The 25,048-nt window shown below is 47.2% G+C and overlaps 1 protein-coding gene across 1 annotated transcript in view; it reads left to right on the forward strand.

Annotated features, from left to right (window-relative positions):
• The first annotated feature begins 5,237 nt into the window (after positions 1–5,237).
• The window catches only part of LOC149348224 (uncharacterized), a 32,231-nt gene continuing 12,420 nt past the window's right edge, over positions 5,238–25,048 (forward strand). The window contains exon 1 of the mRNA XM_089588014.1: positions 5,238–8,028. Within this exon, the coding sequence (XP_089444140.1) occupies positions 7,544–8,028 (485 nt within the window). The 5' untranslated portion in view covers positions 5,238–7,543. The remainder of the gene's footprint in view (positions 8,029–25,048) is intronic.

A 25,048-nucleotide genomic window follows, 5' to 3' on the forward strand; every position in this document is an offset into this window, starting at 1 on the left:
CATTTTGCGTTGGTCTCATTTCTGGTGCTGTTCATTTCGTTTGAACAAAGTGAACTCGAAGTGGCGTATCATGCAGTCTCTCCCACCGTATACAAAAAAAAAGAAGAAGAAAACATGATCGCTGTTCACAATTTCGAAGTGCCATTCTGCCCTTGTCTTCAGTTGTGTGGCTAAACTAAAGGCTTTAGAAAAAAAACGCAACTCTCATACTTAGGGTCTGTCTGTAGAAGAATTGACATTTACAACTGTAATTTCACTGAGGTTTCAAAAAGCCATACTATAACCTAAAAAAGAAAACTATTTTTGACAATTAATGAAAATCTTCCCTGAAGCACCTGATATAACGGCTAGCATCTGTTGAATGCGATAGTTCACGGCGGCGAATTACACGGTCGATCATAGCGGGAACACTTGAGCTCGCATAGCACTGCGACAGGTTTGGTTTATGTCCTGTGGGTTAACGTCCCAAAGCGATTCAGGCTATGGGGACGCCGTGGTGAAGAGATCCTGTAATTTCGATCACCTGTGGTTCTTTAACGTGCACTGACATCGCACAGTACACGGTCCTCTATCATTTCGCTTCCATCGAAATGCGACCGCCGCGGCCGGGATCGAACCCGCGTCTTTCGGGAGAGCAGCCGAGCGCCATGACCAGTGAGCCACTGCGGTGGCTTTAAAAAGGGAACAATTATGACTGTACACACTCATGGTAAGCCGACTGCAGGGATGGCCGTGGAACCCATTTGATTCAAGACGACCTTTGTCTCTTTCAGTCGGATATTGCGGACAGATATGGCGGATGTCACCGGCCTGCGCGCAGTGCTGTAGGTACTATGCAGGCCGTACACGCGGGCGAAGCCGCATATAGTATACCGCAGCGTAGCGTAGACTAGTGGACTTCGCCAAGTGCGCGCGACATTCGTGAAAGCATGCAGGTTCGCAAACCGCGTCTCCATAGCAAGTCTATACTCTGCCCGGGCCAACATCAACTCCCCTGCAGACACAATTTTTCACGCAGCTGACACGCTGCGTACTTTGAGCACTTGCCAGCTGCTGCCAGCGAAGAGTTATTGCTTGCGATTGGACTGCTCCTCCCGTTTTCACGAGAGCGGACTACTGGTGAAAACGAGAGAAAGCATCGCTGCGATTTTCATTGTTGCTTTCCTTTCAGCAAGCAGCGCTGTTGTCGCGAAATTCCAGCCAACAGCAGCTCTAGAAAAAGAGCCTACAAAAAAGCAGATGTGTGCCCCTGTAGCTAAACGGACGAGCAGGTATGGAGTATCTGAATTACATTCACTATTTTATCTATTCGTTTTTGGGGATTAGTTTCACTTGCACGTTACCTTCATGCATTCTTCATGCAGTGAACTTCGTCAGCCCATTTGTCGGACTATGCACTCCATCATATACATCAATACTCGCCGTTGCATCCTGAGTACCCATTTCATGGCCGCATTTTATCTTCGTTTTTTTTACCTCTTCCACACTGCTCTCCTTCTGTCTTTATCTTCCAAATTCCCCTCCCTACGCAGAGTAGCATGCCAGCGATTTTTAAACGCCGGCTAAATTCTCTGTCCATGATGAAGTTAGCGCCAAAAACGAGGACCAAAGTAGGAGAGAAGACACAACACGAGCGCTTGAAGCAATCCTTGCCTTCACCACACAGACAGCTAATAGTGTGGCCAACGAGGCCGGACTAGAGAAGTGGGAGTTAAAATACGCAACAGAGCCCTCGTTGCGAGCCCTCAAGCGCTCGTGTTGTGTCTTCTCTCCTACTTTGGACCTCGTTTTTGGCGCTAACTTCATCATGAATAAGATTCAACTCGCCCAACTTTCCACCTTACTACTGTATATTTCTTCTACAAAGGGCTCTGCTTGGGTGTTTTAACTCCCACTTCTCTAGTCCGGCCTCGTTGGCCACTCGTTGGCACCGTTTTCTTAAGGGCATCGCTTTCTATTTTCTGTCCCATGCGTAGACAAGCGCAAGAACTTTACACCCATATAGAATATAAAAAATAAAGGCGAGAGAAAACACAAAAAATAGAAAGGAAAGGTAACGAAGAGTCACAACGTCACAGCCTTTCAGCACAATTAAGTTGCCAGTTAAGCACAAGCCACAAACTGGGACGAAGCACCCCAACTTCCACACTGGAACCAAAGCAAGCGCTTATACCGTTGCTTTCGCGTCATGTTGCATATGCAATGAGCCGTCTCCGAAGCACTTCTATATAGCTATCTATTTCAGCGCCGTTACACTATCTCGCAGTCACAGATTCACAGTTTGGCTCATTATATACGACGAACAAGAATACAAGCACAGCCGTGGAGGCAAGCATAAGTCGACTAAGTATGGAGACACAGTGCCCTTATTGTCTCGCTTCACTCTCCATCCTCCTCTCCCTCACCCCCCTATTTTACTGGCATTACGGCGCGAAAGTGCCATCAACAAGAAAATGTAACGACGTGCTTAAATAGGCGGCTGCCTTGACGACAGATGGCAGCACATGCAGACACATTGTCTTTGCCCTGTATACATAATACCGCGTCGAAAAGTAATAGCACGCTAAATAGCCACCGCCGCCAACACAAGCGATGTGTCTCATCCACCAGAAGGCAACAACTGCTTCTGCTGCTCAAGCCGCTACTGTTCCTAGCTGTTCGGAGCGGCAGAAGAGCGTCAAAGCCTCCTTCACACAGAAAGCGCGCGCTCTCGCGAGCTCGGGAACAAGGAGCCGCTATCTGACTCAAAGGAGCTCGACGAGCCTCGCGCCACGGCATCGGGAACACAGAGGAGTGCCGTTCAATCTGTCCCCACCGCGAGCTCTGTTTCTTCCGTCTTCCCACCCATGGGTTTATACCGTACGCACGCACAGACAGACGCACGACATCGGCTCGCTGCCACCGCGCCGGTATCTCAACATCTCTCTCGCGTATACGCCCATGGGCCCCTTGTTTGCGGCTCTCTCTCCCGGGCTCGTTGTAACGCCTGCCCGGCGTCGAATAGAGACCGGCCAGTGTCTTTGGTTGTCGGAAGACATATACGAACACGCGTGATGAGACACGCGCTTCTCCGGTCGCTAAACGTGTTCGCTGAACACCTCATTGACGAGACAGGGAGGCGGGGAAGAGAGCTATAGGTATAGTCCAAGCGATTGCAGTACACTGTAATCGCAACTCGAAGTGGACCGAAAATTTGTTTGAATAATGCCGAGTTTCAACGAACGGTAGTCTTTTTATGTACACTTGATATTGAAGGCCTACCTAAGCGTCTGTTCGAATGAACCGGCAATTCGAATTAAGCGGCTTCGAAATAGCCAGTGATGTTTATTTATTTGAGAAGATGGTAGGGATTTTGAGGGTGATATCTCAATGGTCCTCCTGGCGAGGGCTTTTACAAGAATGATGGGCCGATAACAAAGTAAAGGATATTTGAAAATGGGGCGATTTGATGGTTGCCTTGAAACTAATCGGTCTATGTAGGACGACGCCCACTGTGGGAAGATTGTTCCAGTCAGCGGCTGTTATGAAAAAAAGAAAAAAGCAGGAACGTTGGTGATGATGCGTGCTCGACTCAAGGTAGGTAGACGGCATTGTGATGTTCTGAACGCGTTGCAAAACGATGAATGGATTGAATAAGGGAGCTATATTATGGCACCTATAATTCGAAGGAGACAGAGAGTTGGGATTTTAGGATTCTGAGACTGGCCTGGTTTATTCGTTAGATTAGTGTCACTAGTAGAGTGCCAGTAATGTGAATGCCTACCTGCCAGGGCTAGTCAGTCATCGCCCGCCGATAAACGCCGACAGCGTTTTGCTGCCCAGCCAGAGGTCACGGGTTTGCTTATCAGCTGCGTGGTAGGCTGTTTCCGAAGGAGGCGGAGTAAAAAAAAGACATTTTTTTTATGCTCTCTCAGTGAACTTCGCTGAAAGAACCGCAGATGGTCGAATGTATCTGCTGGTCTGTACAACAGAGTGCCTTGGTATTCATGGCAGAAAGCTGGGCTAGTAGGGGTTTGTATTGAGAGGACATAGCAGTAGCGCTAGAAAACAGGAACAATAGGGTGCTGTCTTCTACCCTATCGTCCCTGTTCTTTAGAGCTACTAATATGTCCTCTCAGTGCCTTAGTATACAGGTGTTGATCATACAACTGAAATTGTTTCCATTTATAAGTTTGCTCGTCTTCTTTCTAGAATTTTTTTCGAATAGAGTGGCACGCCTTACGCAGCTAACATAAGCTTGGGCGCATTGAATGGCTTCTGAAAGGGAGCATATTATGGCTACAGTTATCGAGTTCCATTCGTGCTCAATCACAAATCCCCTTTGTCGTGGGTATTTCGTTAAGATTGCGTCAAGTGAAAACCGCCGAGCAGAAGCGGGGCCTCTTGGTCGACGTCAAAAGCCGTGCAGTCAACCGTATAGTACGTAATGGCGTCAAGCGATCCGTAACTAAGTTGAAGGCGGTATTAGACGTTCCAACTTTGTTTCTTATTACGCTGCATAATATATCCCGCCATGCCAGGAGTACAAAAAAAAAAATCGAAAAGCTGTTTTCAAAAGATATGGCAGCAGTCGACAGCTGCCGAGACATTACTCCTTAGCAGGCGACGAATTTTGCAGTGTCGCAGATGTTGATGCGTTCCGTCGAGGCCTTGCAGCTATCGTTGCTGGCGCCGTATTCCAAGCCTCTGATTCTCAAATGGGACGTCCCACACGGGAATGGACAAGGCGACTCCGAATACGCCAAGGAAAAGACAAACACGCTAATCGCGACTCGCCCGCCTGTACCGCGGTTGATGCACAGCGCATTATACGTATGAGAAGCCGTTTAACTGGTTTGCCTCCCATATGTCTTCCCTGAACTCGCGCACACCAGAGCCGTACTACCGCGTCGGATGATGCCGGGCACCAAGTAGAAAGCGAGGTGGGGGGGAGGGGGGGATGTACTACGATGGTAAGAGGAATGGAGGGCGTCGAGCATGTAAGTTTGCCACGTGGGACGTCCCATAGGCGGAGCGAGCAGCCGCAAGGGTTTCCCTCGCCAACGAACCAGACCCTCACCTCGCCGCCCAGACGACGAAGGGCGGTGCGCTGCCACGTGATTCCCTTACGCACAAGCTGAGCGACTAAGCGAACGGCGACTCCGCCTCCTCGCCAGAGCCGTCACCACGCCAGCCCCCCCTTCACCCCCCGCCATCTACTACCACCCCGAACACACACACACGGGCGCACGCGACGAGAATAGAAGCGAGGACGAACGCCTCGGCATGCAGCAACTAGCTGCCCCGCGCGCCAGCGACGTACAGCCGCCGCTCGAGCATCGGCGGTGGTGAGGACCGTGCCAAGGGAGCCGCCGCAGCCGTCGCGGACGTGGATACCCATATCGAGAGGGAGTCGCGTGCGCCAAGAGTGAAGCCGAAGGGCAGCACCCCTCCTCTCTCTTCAATTCCCCCTCACCCTAGCTCGTTTTGGCAGGCCGTTTGCGGCCGGTGCTCGATCGGCCGCTTAACTCGCCCCGACAGCTGCTGCCTGGAGGCGGCAACAACTCGAGGTGCCCTGCCCGGCGCCCCCCCGTCCGTCCGACGTCGGCTTCGCTCTCCTCCATCTTCCACCCGCCGCCACGGGCCAGACGAGACAGCACGCTTCTCGCCGACGAAGCCAGTGCTCGCTCGCGCCATCCCTGCCACTGCCGTGGGGCCCGGCCCGCAGCCATAATTTTGGAGAGGTGCTTACCAGGACCCTCTGGAACACGCCTCAGACCTGTTGCGCGTTGTGGTCAAGATAACCACCCGTCGGATACGCGGAGAGAATTTGGTGGACAAGGACGATCGGAACCTCTCCCTGCCGTTGTGTCGACGGCCTAGACAGTAGGTGCCACGCTTTGGCGCAACTGTGCTGTTCCTCCTCGAATCGTGTCTTCTACTGCGAGTGTCGTCTTCGCAGGGAACAGTGCACGTCTCCACGGTGACAGATCCTTGAACAACGCTGCAGTTTTTTGTGCGTGTGTGTTGTGGAGGATTTTGTGTGACCTTGTGCGAAACAAGCCGAAGCTCGGATATAGCGTTTTACCCGCACGTGCCCGGTGACAGAAACGTTACGTGAGTCCCAGCGCTCTCGATGTCACTTCTCAGCGAGCGAAGTGGAAGGCGCACTGCTTTGCACGTGGAAGGTCTTGTGCATCTCGCGAATTAACTGATACTCGCTCGTCGATCTCTTATCTTTTGCCGGAAGCAACGAATCTTCCCATTACGAGCATCTAACATTTTCTCTTTCGTCGTTAGCATAGGTCTAAGAGCCACATTCAAAAGGGCCGTCGCCTTGTTTGCTATACAGTTGAGGATCAAGTGGCAAAAGCTGCGTTCCTGTGCGCCAAAAGGCATTTTGAATTCACGGAACTGTTTACATATTACGACCTTCTTTTGTAAAAAGCGCGAGGACATCTGCAACGCGAGCGAGCAGCCCATGTAGGACATAAGCTTCAATTCCGTACTTGTCCAGAACGTTCTACCTCACGGAACGGGTCACACGCGAAGAGTGCTTTCAGTGTATACGTAAAGTGCAGCTAATGTCGAATGTAAGCTGATATCTATCGGCGAACGTGATCTTGCTGTCACTTTCTATGCGTACCTTACTAGAGACACTCGATAGCTGCTGCTAAGACAGTGTTCATTGTTGCATTTCTCACTCTACTAGCATTGGCACGTCAGTTTGCTTGGTAAAAAACAAAAAGGGATTCAGAAGCTAAGTTTTGTACACACGCCCTCTAACTAAAAAGCAAAAAAGAAACACGGTGTACCTGATCGTAACGTCGGCTATCACGTGTGACCGTGACACTCCGTTGAAAGCATAAGAGCCATCAATCAACTCGCCGCATGAAACAGCGCGCTCTTTTGTTCACTTTACTTGGCACTGGAGGCTCCTTGTGTCCCCCGCGGCTGACATCGACGACAAAGAACCGCGGCTGTCTGGTCCTCTCCGATTCACTTGCCGACACTTCTATGTCACCGTGTTCCGCCTGACTGCGACGGCCGTCTGGCAATTTCAAGCATGCTCAGGGCTTTACACCTCTCCGTGCCAGTTTTATCTCTGCTTCTATCGTTTCCGTGTTTGCTGTCTTGAGAACATGAGAGACATTCTTGTAGTTCTGGACATTACATTGAGGAGAAATCCGCAAGAAGGTTTCGAAAGCTTGGCCAAAGTTTTGGTGCTTTATTCTTAGCTGGAACTGCTAAGTTTTTGAGCGGCATATACACGTCCTTTATATTTCGGGAGTTAAAAACTTCACGCGCTCTTTGCTCACTAAGAGCTTCCGTGCAAAGACATTTTCTGAACGCTTTTCTATACTCTGTGCTCACCTCTGACCCAGAAGAACTGGTGGTTACCCTGAAGCGGCCGTCATCAGAAGCATCTTGAGAAGGTCCATAGGTTCTCATTATTGAGAACATTCTGAGCTTATCTACTGTCTTATTAGGAAAGAGAAATTCTGTGTTTCGAAGCTCAGTGGAGCGTCTAGCCCTGCCTTCACGTGCACCGAAAAAGAAAGCCATGCCATCGACACCGAGGCGAGGAAGTGGCTTTTCCGAAGATACCTTCTTTCCTAAGAAGGTCATCGAGCTGGTTACCATGGAACCAAGTTCCAGTCGGCGTAACCGGCACGGCCACCACCACAACAGTCATCACCACGGACCGCAGACGTCACCTTCTGTGTCCGGGGGTGCCGCCACGGCTGGGCCAAGAGTGTTCGATGACGACGACAGTTGCTCCGGTGACAGCTCCGAGGGTCTGTCCATGGACCCGCTGGATGACAATCCGGGCATCCAGGCAGCCGTGAGCAAAGTGCTTCAGAGTTATGACTGGTCCCTCGTGGCCAAGACGACTCGACAGACGACTTCGGAAAAGAAGAGGCAGCACGTCAAGCGGCCCATGAACGCGTTCATGGTGTGGGCTCAAGCCGCCCGCCGCAAACTGGCTGACCAGTACCCGCACCTCCACAACGCAGAGCTCAGCAAGACCTTGGGCAAGCTGTGGAGGTAAGTACTTTTCACCTAAGCGAATCAAGCAAGGCTAAATGGAACTACAATAATGACAACGACAAAGAAGGACTAACACATAAATGTCATGTTAATTATTCTTTCAAATCTAAATATCTATATGTATAATTTGAAGGGAAGTTACGAAAGACTGCGAGCGTAAGACTTTGGGTGTTAAAGGGGGGAGCTCGCTTTGCTGAAACAGTCAACGAACCGAAAAATTTGTTGTCCTCCGAGCTGCTTCACGCTTGTCCATGGCAATCGTTGCATGAATATATCCATGATATGCACGCCTTATTGGAGTTAGTGGTAGTATACTTAAGCTCTTGAAACAGGCTCCACTTTTTCGAATCTGCTGAAGCTCATTCAGATTTTCTAGCACATTAACGCGTTTCACTTTGAGAAAAGAAATAAACCAGTACTATTACTAGAAGTCAGCAAATTCCTTACAAACTTTCCTTCGTACCGGACATTTAGCGTACTGAACGCTAAAAGGCTTTAAAAGCACGTTCTTTTGGTTCCTACAGGCGCCACTGCATGAATGTTTAAGCAGTCACGTAAACTAATTTGTTATTTTGCCCCGAGAGGCGTATACCGTATTTCCCCTGCGGTAAATACCTCGCCGCTGTTATCGTGGTATGTTTTATACCGAAACTTCTAAGTGCACCTACTGCTCAATGCGAATGCTACACCTGTAAAAAACGCGCTCCCTGGGCCTCCCCGTATTCTTCGGTGCAGCTGTTGTGTGCATCTGGCGCAAGCACGTAGAAGTGCGCAGGCTTCCTGCATGCACCTGTTATCAACAATCCTAAGAGCAGGTGAATGGACACCAGGTATATGGACACTGCGTGTACCAGGCAGCAATGTCTCTATACCAGGTGGTCGTCGAGTTGATGCTTTCCCGGTATAGTATCACGTGGTCACTGCTGTCTACGTCGGCTGCATGCAAATATGTGTTCTTGTGAAGGTCTGCGGTGCTTCCCTCTATTTCCGAAAAGTCCACTCTCTGACCTCGTTTTGTTTTTTTCTTTGTTCTCCTAAACGGCTGCTGAACACGGCTCGCCATGCAGGATAAGCTGAACAAACGACCCTCTTCTTGAGCGGTGCTTGTCGAGGGCACTGGTAATAGGATTTGCATTTCACGGGTAGTTGGTGGTAACAACTATATTTTGAAGCAAAAAATAAAAGTTCTCAAGGGTAGGCCCCTACTTGTCCAAGAGTCCAGGGGCCTGGGCTTCACGGATAGCTATGTCCACTATAGCCATGTTTGGCCAACTGGTCGAGCAACTCGCAGGGCGGCCTCCCATGAGGCGGGAGATGGGTTGGGTATGTGGGGAACTGCCATGGGTTGAGAGCATTCCCATGTATAGTGTGGCCACCCAACTGCTGAGCAGCTTGGGAGGGACAAGATAGGGTGTCAACGAGTAAGGGGTTAGGGTGAGAAGCAGTAGTTTGTGTGCAGTTGCCGCCAGACCACACTGTATTTTGAGTCGGTGAGGTACTGAGAGGGTGAAGCGGCTGTTTTTGTACTGAGTAGTGATTAGGTGGTATGTGAGCAGAGCCCGAAAAGTTTCGTGCTTGGGTTTGGGTGTCCGATCTTCCGGGGCCCGGATGGATAGTTCTCGGGACAGGACATGAACGCGTTGGTTGCAGAGGATCGAGCCATGCCGAATAACCCACGTAAGGATTACCTCTTGGGTAAGCGTGTGTCCTGATGCGAGAATGCGTCGGCCGACTTGTGTGATAATGCTTTGCTGTGGCAATGACGGTACGCAGCTTGAGATCCGCTGCAGATTTCCCTGAGTTTGGAATCTTGTGTAGCGTGTATGAGCGCCAAGGAGATGGCCGTGCCCTCAGCGTCCGTAGGGTAGTTGGCGTGGAAAGTGGCTGGGTAGGTGCTACCCGTCAATGTGTGTACGCTAATGGGACAGAATCAAACCGGAGGGAAGGTTAATAATTGAATAAACAGTTACATTTTTTGGGTCCAGCTTGGAAAATTGGACACAGCTTTATTGAAGGTTCTTCAAAACAGCCGTGTAGAGTGTTTATCCCTCAACTGCTGAAGGTCACTGTGTAGGTAGTACATATTAGAAGAATAGTGGTATGTGAGTTTTTGCGCTTGTGTCTTCGCCGGTGAACAGAACGCATCAAGCAAATTATTCTTACTATAGAAATACGTATAATTATTTCCCTCATATGCTCTTATACGAGCTGTGAATGCCGTCTACAAGCGAAAGTTCTTCGCGTCGGCTGTCAGTAGACCAATCCGTCCTTAGTCGCAGGATCAAGGTTGTCTGTTGCGCGCGAGGAAATACTGTGGCGCCATCTGGGTCGTGACGTGCTATGTAGGTATACCATCGCGCCCTTGCTGTGGAGCTGCGGTCGCCGGTCAATTCGAACGTGATACGAAAGGCTTTTTCCGAACGATTTCGAGTCTTCGCTCAGGGAATAGAGTGGTTCATCGCCAAAATAGGAACTTTAGTTCAGATTTAAAGCTTCCAATACATTAAATAAGAGGACTTTTAAGAGGTGTTGTCTGCTTGGCTCTAACGCGAATTAAGAGACGCAACTGAGAAGATGTTCGAATGAAATTATGGAACATCCTTTTTTCTTAAAGCACAACCATCGGCGGTGGCTAAGTGCATGCATGGCTTCGACGCTAAGATGCTAAGCCAAAAGTCGCGGAGTCGAATCTCATGCTGCTGCGGGCGCATTTTTAAGGAGACATTTGTGCTTTGTGGTGTAGAATGTCAGTGCGCATCAATGAGGAAAGCCTTATGTGCTGCTTTGAGACGTTAAACCCAACATACCTTCTTCAAGCATATGGTTTACCGGCAACGTCCCCACAAGAGCCGACGTGTGGTTCTTCCTGGTACATTATGTACTCCCTGCATGTGCACGGCATCGTACAACAATGAAGGTTTCTGTGCGGCGAAGGAGCACGCACACGGGACGCCCCTATAGCGTTTTCAGGAGATATCCTCAATACTTGCACCTTTGGTGTTGTCAGCACCCACCTTCAATCTTCTAGGTGTTTCAGCTAACTTCTACCAAGCTTTGAGAAGCGATAAAGCGATCGACTAAGATTCCGCTGCTGCAGAGTTATAGGCAATAGACTTCTCAAGGTCAGCATTTTTAACTCTGCATGATTTCGTAATTAAAAAAGAAAAATTAGCCAATTTTGTCGCCTAAACCTTAGCGCGAAATTTTCACCATCCATTTTCAACATCCACTTCATTTATTTTCTTCAGCAGATTAAGCACACTTGCTTTTTTACTACATAACTAAGGCCCGCGAAATTTAGAAATGGTCCAATCTCTATGCGCTCTCGCGTCGTAATATTCGCGCACTCAGACACCTCCCTATGGAAAGAACTTGAATGCACGCAGCCACACTGAAAAAAAACAGGCCACTGGTCACCTGGGTGGTTCCACAATAAGCATTTATGCACAGCTTTGTTAGGGCATAACCCAGATGGCGATCCGGAACAGCTCTCCAAATCCGCGAAAGCGCGAGAGGTTTGTCTCGGCCCAATCGTAACTCAGGATCTGAATCCAACTCGCTCATTGAAACACGCTATTCGGTTACGCGGAGCAATAAAATTTGCTCCAGATCGCCGATTGTAATATGTCGTTAGAATCATGATGTGGCAGCAGCAGCGTCACCACCCCGTCACCATTTTTTTAGCACAGCACAGATAATTTATCGCAGTCCTCTGTGGTCTCGGTTGAGCAGAATGTAAGTGGCAAAACGAAGCACCCAAACTAAATGCAGAACTATCGTTGTGACCGGTGGCCTGTTTATTCATGGCCGTTTTGGGGAATCAATACCCTTCCTTGGGGGCATGTTTGAAGATTTAATATCTCGACGCCGGAGAACGTGGTTACGCTAAAGTTTTTAAATGTAGAGTGCTTTATTTTTTACTCAAAAAAAGAAACGCTCTAATGTCACACTGCAGAATACAACAGAAATAGACATTTCTAAACGTGCGTCACAATTTTTTTGCGGAAAATTATGTTCCTTAACTTCACACTTAAAAACTTAGCTAATTAATTTTTGTTAATTGCCAAAGTAGGAGTACTTAAAAACCAACGTGGTGACCCGGTCAAGGCGACGTGCCTATAGCTATAGCCATGCGCTAGTTAAATATCCGTAGAGCATGTTCTCGTGTTTTAAAGCGCAGAACAAGTTTGCCGAAACCACTGTATAAGATGACATGCAGACTTCTCCTCCGGTGATCGAAATACAGCTTTCGTCAGTTATCATGGAAAATGGCAACGGGAAGGAAACGGGGACGCCATCGAAGAAACATGGACCACAGGATAAGCGCTGTCCTGTTGACTATGTTTCTGAATGATGATGAATGACCGACTTGCCCACACGAAGATACTAAAGTCAGTAGCTTAGAACCCAGTGGTCTTGGTTCTGGCCCATCCTGTGCGGCTTGTTTCGCGTCGCCAGCATTTCAAATCTCATGAAAAAAAAAAGAACTCTCATTCTCACCCATCCGAAAGTTAGGACTTCTACGGATACATTATAAACCGTTTAAAGACAGTAGTTCGCAGTGTACACAAAAGGTGGCGCCACTAACACGGCCGTCATTCCTGGCCTTGGGAGCCGCCGTTAACAGCAATGGTGTGCATTGAGAACCACTCCAACACAGATTATGCTTCACTGTAAAGTTAATTTTTAACACCGATGGTTTGATGCGGACGTGAAGTGTATTTCTGAAGTAATGGGCAAAGCGGTTGAGCTGATGTTCGTGCCGTCGATTGGGGGGACAAATTCACGTCACTCTTTACATATAGGGCAATTCGTGGCACTGACCTCCGTCTTCTGATAACTTTTCTTGCAATTTCATGTTTGCTTATGTGAGTGCAGAACGCCTATATAGGAGCTACTGCCCCGTGCTTCCCCCCCCCCCCTCCCCCTTTACCCTGAAAAAAAAAAAAGGAAGTCAGCTATTCCAAACCCCAAGCTCCAGAAAATTTCAACACCAGCAGATGCGGGAATGCGAGAACGTGCTGGTGATCCGTTGTATTGTCGCCGCGTTATCGTCCCAGTGCATAAAAAGAATCTTTTTGTTGCTAGTTGGGTAAGAGGTTCATATGCTGTAAACAGAACGGAGTAAAAAGGGAATAAGCTGCCCTCTAGAGCAGTCCCTTTTAGTAATGAGAGTGCACAGGAGGACGCCTTACTGCTTTTTTATATAGGCGTATTAATGCTCAGAGTGTAATGAATCCATAGCGGAGAAAGGGCTGGTAAGATGTGTGCATGCCTCCAACAATGCTCTCATTCGACGACACTGATCAAATACGTCGAATAATCGATGCTTGTATAGAGAGAGAGAGAGAGGGGAATTTTTTTTTTTCTAGTATAGGCAACTTCCTGCCCGCTGATGAGCTGTCACTGCCTCTGCGCGTCTGAGCTGCATGGTCAGCGCAATCTCCCAGGAATAAGTTGTGAATACAGGAATAGGAGCATAGCGAGAAGGGTGCGGAAATTCCCAGGGGCAGCGGTAAACTGTAGGCTTTTGCTGCTGGAACTACGTTACGCACATCCACGGGACAGCAGAGGAATTTCTCATTACAGAATTCCCGCTCATATCAATTGATTAGAGCTGACTACATCTGTGAGGCTTGAACTAAGATCGACACAGTTTTCACTCTTACCTTCTCCATAGCACAGCCAAATGCTGCTGAGTGCCTGAGCCAACCATTGAGCAATGTGCATAGTATGACTTTGGGCGCCGCAAAATTAATGGGATATAAAATATCTGGACAATTTTCGGGCGCCCACATGCCCCTCTAGATACAGTTTCGTAACATTGCAGTGCTAAGCGAAGAACATTTTGTGTAATCATTCCTCCTTTCGGCAAAAATGCCACGCCCTGGAAAGGAGGCTTTCGAATAACACTGAGTTTGTAATCTGTGCAGCTTGACAACGAATTATGCGGTTAACAAAGATCGTTGGACGCTTAATTGAACAAAGAATAAAAATTAGACGAGGATTACGCGTCTAGGTAATGCCATTTTTGAGCGCAGCTGCTGCGGTACTCGAACCTCACGGAACCGAATACCGAACACGCAGTGGCGAACGGATGAGGCTTTGTGTTTCGGCTTGGGTAGCGCGCTCAACAATCTGGCGCGCGCTACTCTGCAGCTATTTCTTAATGTATGTGTTAGTGGGCCACCGCCACGAAGCCCATATACCATATACAGCCAAAAGCCATGCAACAATAACCCAGTAACCATATACTGCCTTTGTGAAAAGCAAACAATTAAAACGGCCAAGCGATAATGCGTCACGAAATTCTGTTTAACCAAAAGCATGGTCGTTCCAGTTCACCAGTATAGAGGAGTCGCGACCAGCGATGGTGAGTTTTAGATGCTCGACTTTAGCAAGTGATTGGCCTCTATTTGTCACATTCAAAGCAACACTGCTCCAAACCAGTAGCACTGTTTGACATGCGTAATTTTGAGCTCAAAGGCCATCATTTCGCTTTCCATTGTATTCTAAGCACTCGTTCAGGAATAGCTCCGCGAAGGCTACGTTTTTCTTTTTTCTAATGCATTTCCTCAAATGACTTGCCCGTCCAGCAGATTTTCGCGGACCAACTTTGCCGTACGCGCTACAGAGTTCACTTGGATAAAACAGCAAGTACAGGCTCACTTGAGCAACAATGAAACTTTCCATGTCTCTGCATGCGTACACGGACACGCGTAGATGGGAAGGTCGATTGCTGTCAGTATTATCCAGATGAGGCTTTGAAATTACCAAAAGATAGAATAATAAGCTCAAGAAGAATATAGCCACGGTTAGGGTGGTGACAACCGTTTACCGGTCGGCAGACGCCATATTGTTTATCTAGGAATGCGCAGTACTCTCATACGGGAATGAAACTTTTAAACTTTTGCTTTAAATAAAGCTTCTATGCCCGCAAGCTCTATTGGGTCATCTAGCATCCCAAAAGGCCAGCGTTTCAGAATCATACTGCAGCACCGCAAAATTGAGCCTGTGAAACAAAATGCCGTAGTTGTCATTCCTTAGTTATCCTTTTGTGAACGAACAGGTAAACCTAATGAGAAGGTTTAACTGAAATTGGCAAAATTGTATTCTGGTTTCTGAGAAAAGAAAATGGAACAGTAATTGTCTAACGCTTCGGTGGACACCCGAACCGCGCCGTAAGGGAAGGGAGAAAGTTGGGAGTGAAAAAAGCAAGAAAGAGATGCCGTAGTGGAGGGCTCCGGAATAGTTTCGACAACCTGGGGATCTTTAACGTGCACTGTCATCGCAAAGCACTCGAGCGTTTCGCCTCCATCTAAGCAAGACCGCCGTGGCTGGGTTTGAACCCGGGAACTCCGGCTCAGTAATCGACTGTTCTAAGCACTCAGATTAAGTACAGCGCAGGGCAGGTAGTGACAGCTGATCCGGATCATGAAAGGGAAAGAACTAGAAGAATAAGAATGGGGTGGAGCGCATAGGGCAGGTTCTCTCAGATCATGAATAGCAGTTTACCAATATCTCTCAAGAGAAAAGCATAAAACCGCTGTATCTTACCTATACTCACCTATGGGGCAGAAACATGGAGGCTAACAAAGAGTTCAGCTTAAGTTAAGGACAACGCAGCGAGCTATGGAAAGAAGAATGATGGGTGTAACGTTAAGAGACCGGAAGCGGGTGGAGTGGGTGAGAGAACAAACGCGCGTTAATGATATTCTAGTTGAGATCAAGAGGAAGGAGTGGGGTGTGGCAGGGTATGTAATGCGAAGGCAAGATAACCGCTGGTCCTTAAGGGTAACAGAGTGGATTACAAGAGAAGGCAAGCGTAGCAGGGGGCGGCAGAAAGTCAGGTGGGCGGATGAGATTGAGAAGTTTGCGGGGATACATTGCAGCAACGGACAAAGGACAGGGTTAATTGGAGAGACATGGAAGGGGCCTTTGCCTTGCAGTGGGCGTAGTCAGGCTCAAGATGATGATGGTGAATAAGCGCAAGGGGGGTAGAGGTCTGGGCGCTGTAAAATTGTAACACTTGTGGTCACGTGGGGAATTTAGGCATTGCCCTCATACCGGATGTTTCAGCGAACTTTTCGAACATTCCTTTAAATAGGGAGTTTTGAATTTAAAGGAATTATTTTCAGGAACAAACAATTTAAAGCACGCCGGACCTCATTTAGTACAGAATGTATCTAAAATATGCTCTAATCGGCTGGTACTGAATAATTATCTTTTCATCTATCACTTTTATTACTTTCATTACTTTTGATCGGTATGAAAAACTGATAAGGCATTTTCTTGTTCTCCGCTACGATTTTCTTATTGGTACTAACCGCCAACAGTGCTGATGAAAAAGTTATGTAGTAAATTTTACTTAATTAACTCGCTTCCCTGCTGAAAAAAAGTTGTATGATGCAATAACCTCATAGATCATTCATCATAGAATATCATACAATCTGTATGATATTCTATGACATTTCTATGATGATTGTATGATTTTACAGAAATGTATGACATTTGAATGATAATTTTCTATGATTTGTATGATAAGTCTATGATATTTCTATGATAAACTGTATGAGTTTATTGCATAATACAACTTTCTTCACGAGGGTTATTAATAATATTCTTAAAGAACTAACGTCTACCGCAGCTCACACTGTGTCCCTGACAAAATTTCATTTCTATTCCAAACCTTCTTTTTGAAGAATCTCTGAAAGTCCTCACTGAAACTCCCTGTAATAGGTGACATCCAGGCCGACGAGCATATTTGAACATAGCGACTTGTAATGCACGCTTTCTTGCATTTCCCAATTTGTTCATAAAGCAGCCAGCCTCAAGCTAAACCTGATGTGCTCGCGAGTACGCTCAGCAAGTTCAATTTTATTAAAAAGAAGAGAAAGAATATTTCATTGTTTATCTGGAGGGGGATTCCATCAGTCAACTGGAGAATAAATTGAATTGAAATTGAATTGAAATTGAAATTATACACTAAACAGAACGGAGTATAGAGGGAGTAAGTTGCCCACTAGCGGGAGTAGAGGACAGTTTACTCCGTTTTTAATGCCATATAGGTGTATTCGTGTTTAGAGTGCACAACTATAACTAAGCATGCAGCTTCGACACCAAAGTAGATTCCCAAATTTGAAACTAACATCCTCCCAGTCTTCATCCCACTTATGCTCTACAATTTCGGATGTCGCAATACAACTCACTGTCCCCATTCTGCAGATATCAGGGCAGATGCAGAACAAGATCTATAATCTATGCTCGTGTAACGCAGCCGTACAAGTACCGTGATTTTCCTAACCCCCTCAACCTCTATTTTTTTTTTGCTTCCTGGAGTGCTTGGTTTCATTAGGGCTTGGCACGGGACCAGCGTAACATAGCGGAGAAAGGGCTCCTTTTGTTGTTATTGTTGTCTTCAAGGAGTTAATGGCGCGTACCCACTGCGTGGGTTTGGCGACAAACAGATGCTTAGAAATGTTCTTAAAACTAGAAAAAAAAAAAGAATAAAGTAATGCAGATTGGGCGATTAAAATTCAGAACAAATCGGTTGCTGTGAGATGGGTGACTGGAAATTGGAATGCGCCTATACGTGCAGAGTTTTGGATGTTTTGATTAAAGATGAATGTTGAAGATGAGTGGCCGGAAGATGGAATTGAGAAAGATTTTAAGATCACGGGGCACCGCCCTCTAACAAAGCTTTGCCACCTTCTCCTCCTCCTCCACCGACAGTGCGCCACGTATTTCTTTGCGCACCATTGTGTCATGGCGCCTATGGAATCAGATAGCTCAACGCTTCGCATAGTATCAATAATGCCCGTCACATCATCTGCTTTCCAGTGGAACCAGGGCCGACACCTCGTTCACTGCATGGTAATCAGCGATGCGGCGTGTTCTGGAGAGAGCTCCGCATTAAGTCACTCAGAATGCGGCGCCGCGTGGCGATTTCTATACCCTTCGTAACACTGCCCAGTTTGGCGAGACCCTGTGTTACTATGCTGGGAAGAAGTCAGCGCAAAAAACGGACAAAGGAAACAGAGGGCGCATAGGACTTTCACTAGCGCTTCCGAGATGTGCCCTCCCTTCTGTCCCTAGCCCATTTTTTGCGCTGACTTCTTCACAGCATGCATTACTAACTCGACACAACAGAGCCCGGCAGCTTGGTCTCTTGAACTGCTTTACTAGACACCTTTAGCATACCGTGTACCGCATTACCGTTACCGGTACCGGGGTACCGGGAGCCGGCGCGCAGCCAATGCGCATGCGCGAATTGCCTTGACGGCGCCAGATGGCGCCACATACCCAGCAGCTGTGCTCGCGCCCGCAGCGGCGTCAACCAATCAGCGCGTGCACAGCGGCGGTAGGCGGGCTCCCGGTACTCCGGTAACGCTAGCGGTAACACGGTACACAGTATGCTAAAGGTGTTACTATCTTGAACCGGAATAGGCACAAATGCTTGCAAGCGGGAAAGGGTAGGAGAGATGGACAGGCGGTGGTTTAATACGTAATGTTCAGCTGATGTGGAAGGCACTAAAAAATGCAAAAAGCGTCTGTTTGATACGCTTAATCGTGCTTGCTTGAGTCGCTGCCTCTGGTAGCACTGAAGTTGCGCCCTGTACATGCCAAGTTTTGTAAATCTGCTTACCCAGTCATGGCGGTTGCATTTCGGTGGAGTCAGAATGCCAAAGAACGACAGCGTGCCGATGTTTTACTCCACATTAAAGAGAAGCCCAGATGTTCGAGTTTATCCAATGCCCTCAACTGCGACTTGCACCGTAGAGTTCAGCAGTCAAACTACATCACCTTTTTTTGTTTGTTACGCCTAAGCAAACATATACAAGTAAAGCCCTCATCTGCGACTGGCACAGTAGAGTTCAGCAGTCAAACTACATCACCTTTTTGTTTGTTACGTCTACGCAAACATATACAAGTAAAGCCCTCAACTACGACTTGCACAGTAGAGTTCAGCAGTCAAACTACATCACCTTTTTTTTTGTTACGTCTACGCAAACACATACAAGTAAAGCCCTCAACTGCGACTTGCACAGTAGAGTTCAGCAGTCAAACTACATCACCTTTTTTTTTGTTGCGTCTACGCAAACATGTGCAAGTAATTCCAAACTCCAACCAGTCTGCATCGGTGCCCCCGTCACTCGATCGATGGTGTGTTCTGTGTAGTTTAAATGGCAAAACCAAAACACGGCTGCAGTTTAGCCCACTAGTGAGGAGCTAACGGCGTAAGCGATAACGGTCGGTCGGCTGAGCCGAACCCTAAGCGCCGGTTTCCTAAGTTATTATTTCACGGTCTGTCGTCCTCGTTTTGGGATGCAGTAGTAAAACTTGTCCCCTTCACGCGACCGCTTAGCGAAGCAGCGGGGTGTGCTTTGTTTTCTTATAATCCATATACCGTTGCAGCTGTAAGTAGTCTGCGGACACTGAAGCTTTCGAACGAGAGCCGTGCACGCACGTCGGGAGGAGGATAGAGGAAGTGCAATGCGACATTCGAATCAAGTACTGCTTATTTTAGTGATACGAACGAAAACAAACAAAACAAACTGCATGTACACACGCTAGAAGCTATAGGTGGCCCTCGCAGAAATGCATACCTAACAGATGCAAATAGAATACCATCTTTTTCGTTTACTAGTTGTTCGTCCTCTTCTTCAAGATCACCTGGATAACATGGATAACGTACCTCTCTTCCGCTTAGTCTATGGACGCAGACATGTACGCCGTTTGCTTTTACGAAGACATCAGCATTGACATACACTGAAGAGAAGTTTATTTGAACAGAGGAGCATAAAAGGGACAGCCGTCCCTCTACAGAACAGAAAAACACATTGAAGAGAATTTTATTGGACCCAAAAGATGCGTAAAAGGGATCACAGTCCCATTACATTGAAGAGAATTTTATTGGACCCAAAAAATTCGTAAAAGGGATCACAGTCCCTCAGAGTAAGCAAAGTTGCAACACAGCGACTGGCGTCGCCCGATAACTCAAGTCACGAAAAAGATACAATAAAGCGACAACAGTCGCCAGTCCCATTACATACACGCGAGATGGATGGATCAAAAAAAGGCTGAGGCTTAACTTGGTTAAGCCTGGAGAATGCGAAGTATCATCGTGTCGCGTAATTTGGAGGCGCACAACCACAGCGACGGCGCGAGGTGGGCCCCCGTTTCTCCACTGTCGTGACGTCATCGTGCCACGTGGTGTGACGTCATGTATCATGTGATTTGGAGGCGCACAACCACAGCGACGGCGCGAGGTGGGCCCCCGTTTCTCCACTGTCGTGACGTCATCGTGTCACGTGGTGTGGCGTCATGTATCACGTGATTTGGAGGCGCACAACCACAGCGACGGCGCGAGGTGGGCCCCCGTTTCTCCACTGTCGTGACGTCATCGTGTCACGTGGTGTGACGTCATGTATCACGTGATTTGGAGGCGCACAACCACCGCGACGGCGCGAGGTGGGCCCCCGTTTCTCTACTGTCGTGACGTCATCGTGTCACGTGGTGTGACGTCATGTATCACGTGATTTGGAGGCGCATAACCACGGTGAAGGGCTGAAGTGGTAGCTAAAGTAGTATGCTTCGCATAAAACTTTATTGTGAAAGCGAGTTTGGACTCTCCAAGGGCCCAGGGTCACCGCTCAGCCCTCACATTACAGGCATGTGCCCAGGCTACGTGAGGTATAGGCCTAGCGGAAGCAGAAATGTTGCCACAAAGTGAGGACACAATGGTAGCCCGAAGTAGGGTGCGCAAGCTCTAGAGTACATTTCGCCACGTGGAGTTCCTTTAAGTGCCCCGCGTCTCAATAGCTGCGGTTTCATCTCCTACGCCACTGGAGTCTCAAGTTAGGGACCTCCACGTAGTGTTTGTAAGGATCGGTCCCTTACGGGCTGATGGAAACATAGCTCTTGTCGGTCAAATGTTTAGGGGAATCCCCCAAGGTGGAGTAAATTTGTAATAAGGGAGTAATTACTCATTGGCGTCCACCCAAGCGCAGCCATACGGCTACAAAGGAAAGCTATACAGCTTTCTCAGAAACTTCGTAGTTAAAGAAAAATTCGTCCTGGTCCGGGGTTCTTACCCGGGACCACCGCTGCACCGGAGCAGTCGCTCTACCAACTGAGCTAACCGGGTGGCAAGCTTGCCACGAGAGGTTTGGTGGCAAGCTTGCCGTCCCGGTTAGCTCAGTTGGTAGAGCGACTGCTCCGGTGTAGCGGTGGTCCCGGGTTCGAACCCCGGACCAGGACGAATTTTTCTTTAACTACGAAGTTTCTGAGAAAGCTGTATAGCTTTCCTTTGTAGCCGTATGGCTGCGCTTGGGTGGATGCCAATGAGTAATTACTCCCTTATTATAGCTCTTGTCCCTTGCTAATGAATGTTTTCATCACCACCATTTCCAGTGCCTAGGTAGAGAAATGCCGCAGAGTGTAAATACAGAGAGAAGGGAAAGAGGATGCTGTTTTCATTTATTCGTTATAACGGATGTTCGATCGTGAGAAATGCAGGGGTTAATATATTCAAGACGTATTTATTACCAATGATGACTCAAGTAACCACAAAGATATACGTATACCTGCCTCGAAGCGGTCATGTGTATATGAATAGAGATTTGGGTGCACTTCCATAAAAACTTAATATATGTAAGTTCACAGCCTTAGCGCAAAAATTGGCTGTGGCTTAGCTAGGGTTAAGCCTGGATATACGTAGCGAAAAGTGCCATAGTCTCTCACACACATCACAAACATTGCCAAACGGGTTGTTCACAACTTCCGACGTAAACACTCTGGACGCAGCGGTGAGTCTGAATCTTCTCCCATGTTTTCCTCCTTCTGCTGCTCCTCCTCCTCACTTTGTTGACTACCACTGGCCACAGCGGTGGCCATAGCGCGTAGTTCGGCTTCTTGGCGACATCTTTTTCGCGAGGTGTTCCTCGCGTTGTTTCGGCGTTTCAGATGCACGTTTCGCCTTGGCTCGATCTTTCCTCCGTTATTCGGCAGCCATCTCCCAGGCGACTACCTCTGGATCGGAAGAACTCAATTTCTCCGCTCTTCTGCGTCGTTCAGCAGCAGCCGCACTCTCCTTGGCTTCCATGTCGAACGCGCCCACCAGGTTGTTGTTGTTGTGACTGAGAGAAGGATGAAAAGGAAATTGCACGGGCCTGCTACTGCCTCGAGCCAAGCCACGACCGCTGCCACGTGCAGATAGAGGAGAGGTAAGAGATCAGAGGAAAGAGAAAAAGGCAAGAAAAGACGCGCGTCGCAGCAACAACTGCGTCCGCCGGAGCAGACGCTGCTGAAAAAATCAGATAAGCGGCCGAAGCCGCGCTCGCCGAAGCGAGGACAGACACCCTGCCAGGTCTCCGTCAAGCGCATTATATGCATGCGGCGCACCCTGCTCGCGCATGCGTAGTAGCGCGCGGCGCATCTGTGGTTCAGGCGGTGGAGTTAGCGACGGCTGCGGCGAGGAGGCGACGCACCAGCGCCCCTCGTGACGTCACTTGGTTTTCGCACATGCGCAGAACTGGCGGCTCCCGCACACGCGAAACTCGGCTCTGACCCGCGTAGTGTAGCTCTTCGCTATAAAAATCAGCTTTCGCTGATTGTCTTTAGCCGCCGAGAGGTCTGGAGTAACAAGCTCATTTTGACGTTTCACAGACGACTGCCAGGTTGAGCGTCTCAGTTCCCCTCTTTTATCGTACATCCGCTCACGTATATACTCGGTCTCCTTCCGCTTGCGCTCTTCGGTTCGATCACGTTCCCGGCACACTTACGGACTCCAGGGCCTGCTTGCAGGAAGCAAATAGTCTAGTTCCCAGTGTTGTCTTACTCGCAGTCTAAACACTCCGTTAGATCTGAGGAAAAAAAAGGCGCATAACTGGCTCACTGGTTCAGTGGACACCTCACTTGCACTGTGAGGTGGCGGCGGTGATGATGATGATGAAAAGCATTTAATGATATTTACAGAGAGGTAGAGAGGGAAGCAGCCTCTAGTGGGCCGCTCCCCTTACAATACTAAGTGGAGTCAGTAATTCAGGGACCCCATTGGCCACCTACAAGTTGAGGCAGTTATGCGCGTTTCTTTTTCTCAAAACCAACGGGCGGTTTAGACTTCCTTGGCTTTCTTTCTTTATTTCATTTCATTTTTTTTTCTCACAACAGAGAAAAAAGGAGCAGGAGCTAAAGGCTCACAGCCTGACAGAGGCTCCTGCCCCAGGTAGCACAATTCGGCATTTCAGTGCACACTTAATAAAAAGAAAAGATAGACAGGGAAACAGCTCTCAATTACAAAAACACATTTGAACATATAAATATTTCAACATATAAAAGTGAACATATAAATACGGAATTAGACAACACTTAGTAGAATTTAAGGGAAAAAAAGAAACGCTAAATGCACATCTGCAAAACTCATGTAATTGCAAACACACACACACACATAGATTACAGACACATAGCACACCGTACTCTGATAATATATATACACCTTGATTACACCTAAAATTAATGAATGCAAACAATGTCTTATTGAAGAAAAGAAATGGTTTTTTTTAACAAATACGATTTGACATATTTCTTAAACTCCGGTTTTTTAAATTTATTTTCTTCTCCTATGAAATTTAGCAAATAAGGAACTTGGAAATGTAAAATCTGTCTGCCATAATTGGTCCTAGTGAGCGGTATTCTTCTTGTGTGTTTACGTAAGGTGTATTTTGATTCTTGGAGGTTTGCTTCAGAGAGGTACAATTTATTGTTCTTTATGTATTGTAATAACTTGAAATAATATATTTGCGCAGCTGGAAGCATATCATATTTAATAAATAGCTTGTCTGTTGGAAGATCAGATGGTTTTCCTTGATAATTTTCAAATATTCGCAACACCTTTTTTTGGAGGATCGTTAGTTTGTTATAGTTATGAGCTGTAGTACCCCACATTAGACTACAATATGATAACTTGGAGAGGAAAAGAGAGGAATACAATGTTTTCTTCAACCACAAAGGAATGAGCTTACCAATTTTATACATACAGCCCACGGTTTTTCCTAACTCTGCAGCTAATTTATTCACATGCGTGTTCCAGGACATATCATTTTGAAAACATACGCCTAAGAACTTTGGAACTGTCACCTCATGCAGTCGCGTGTTGCGAAATAATATTAATATATTTGCAAAAGACTGTTTATTTATAGGTTTAAATATCACATATTTGGTTTTACTTACATTTAACTGTAACTTATTTGTGTCCAACCAGTAAGAGAGGTTTTCTAAGTAATCATTTACTGTTTTTTCTAAGTGAGGCAGTGACGCATTTGAAAAGAATAGGTTTGTGTCATCTGCATACATGACTATTCGAGGTGAAGAAGGTATTAATGGAAGATCATTTATGTACAGATTAAATAACAAAGGCCCCAGTATCGACCCTTGAGGAATACCATTTAAAATTACTGATCGTGGCGAGGACAGTTTATTGAAAGACACATATTGATACCGTTTGGTCAAGTAGCTCTCTAAGAGTTTGTGCGCATTCCCCCGTATTCCATACCTCTGCAGTTTACATAAAAGAATGTCATGATTAACGGAGTCGAATGCTTTACGAAGATCTAGAAATAAGCCTATTGTGTATAAACGATTTTCGATGTTCTTTATTATTTCTTGCTTAACGTTGAGTAGTGCGAGTTCACATGATTTGTTCTTCTGGAAACCGTACTCAGCATCGCTCATTATACTGTATTTATCTATGAAGCTTATTAATCTTAAATTTATGATAGTTTCGAACACTTTTGGAAAAATTGGAAGGACAGATATGGGCCTAAAGTTTTTTACTGAGCTATCATTCCCACCTTTATGAATAGGACATACTCTAGCTATCTTAAGGCTTTCGGGAAATATTCCCGTCTCAAGCATACAATTGATAATGTGAGTTAAAACTGGTGAAATAATGTCGGATACATGTTTGATGGGGACAGCTTTTATATCATCAAAACCAGAGGCAGAATCACTCTTTAGT

This window comes from Amblyomma mixtum, chromosome 4, assembly GCF_055824585.1.
Source record: "Amblyomma mixtum isolate Tamu chromosome 4, ASM5582458v1, whole genome shotgun sequence".
In the NCBI taxonomy this organism is placed as follows: Eukaryota; Metazoa; Arthropoda; class Arachnida; order Ixodida; family Ixodidae; genus Amblyomma; species Amblyomma mixtum.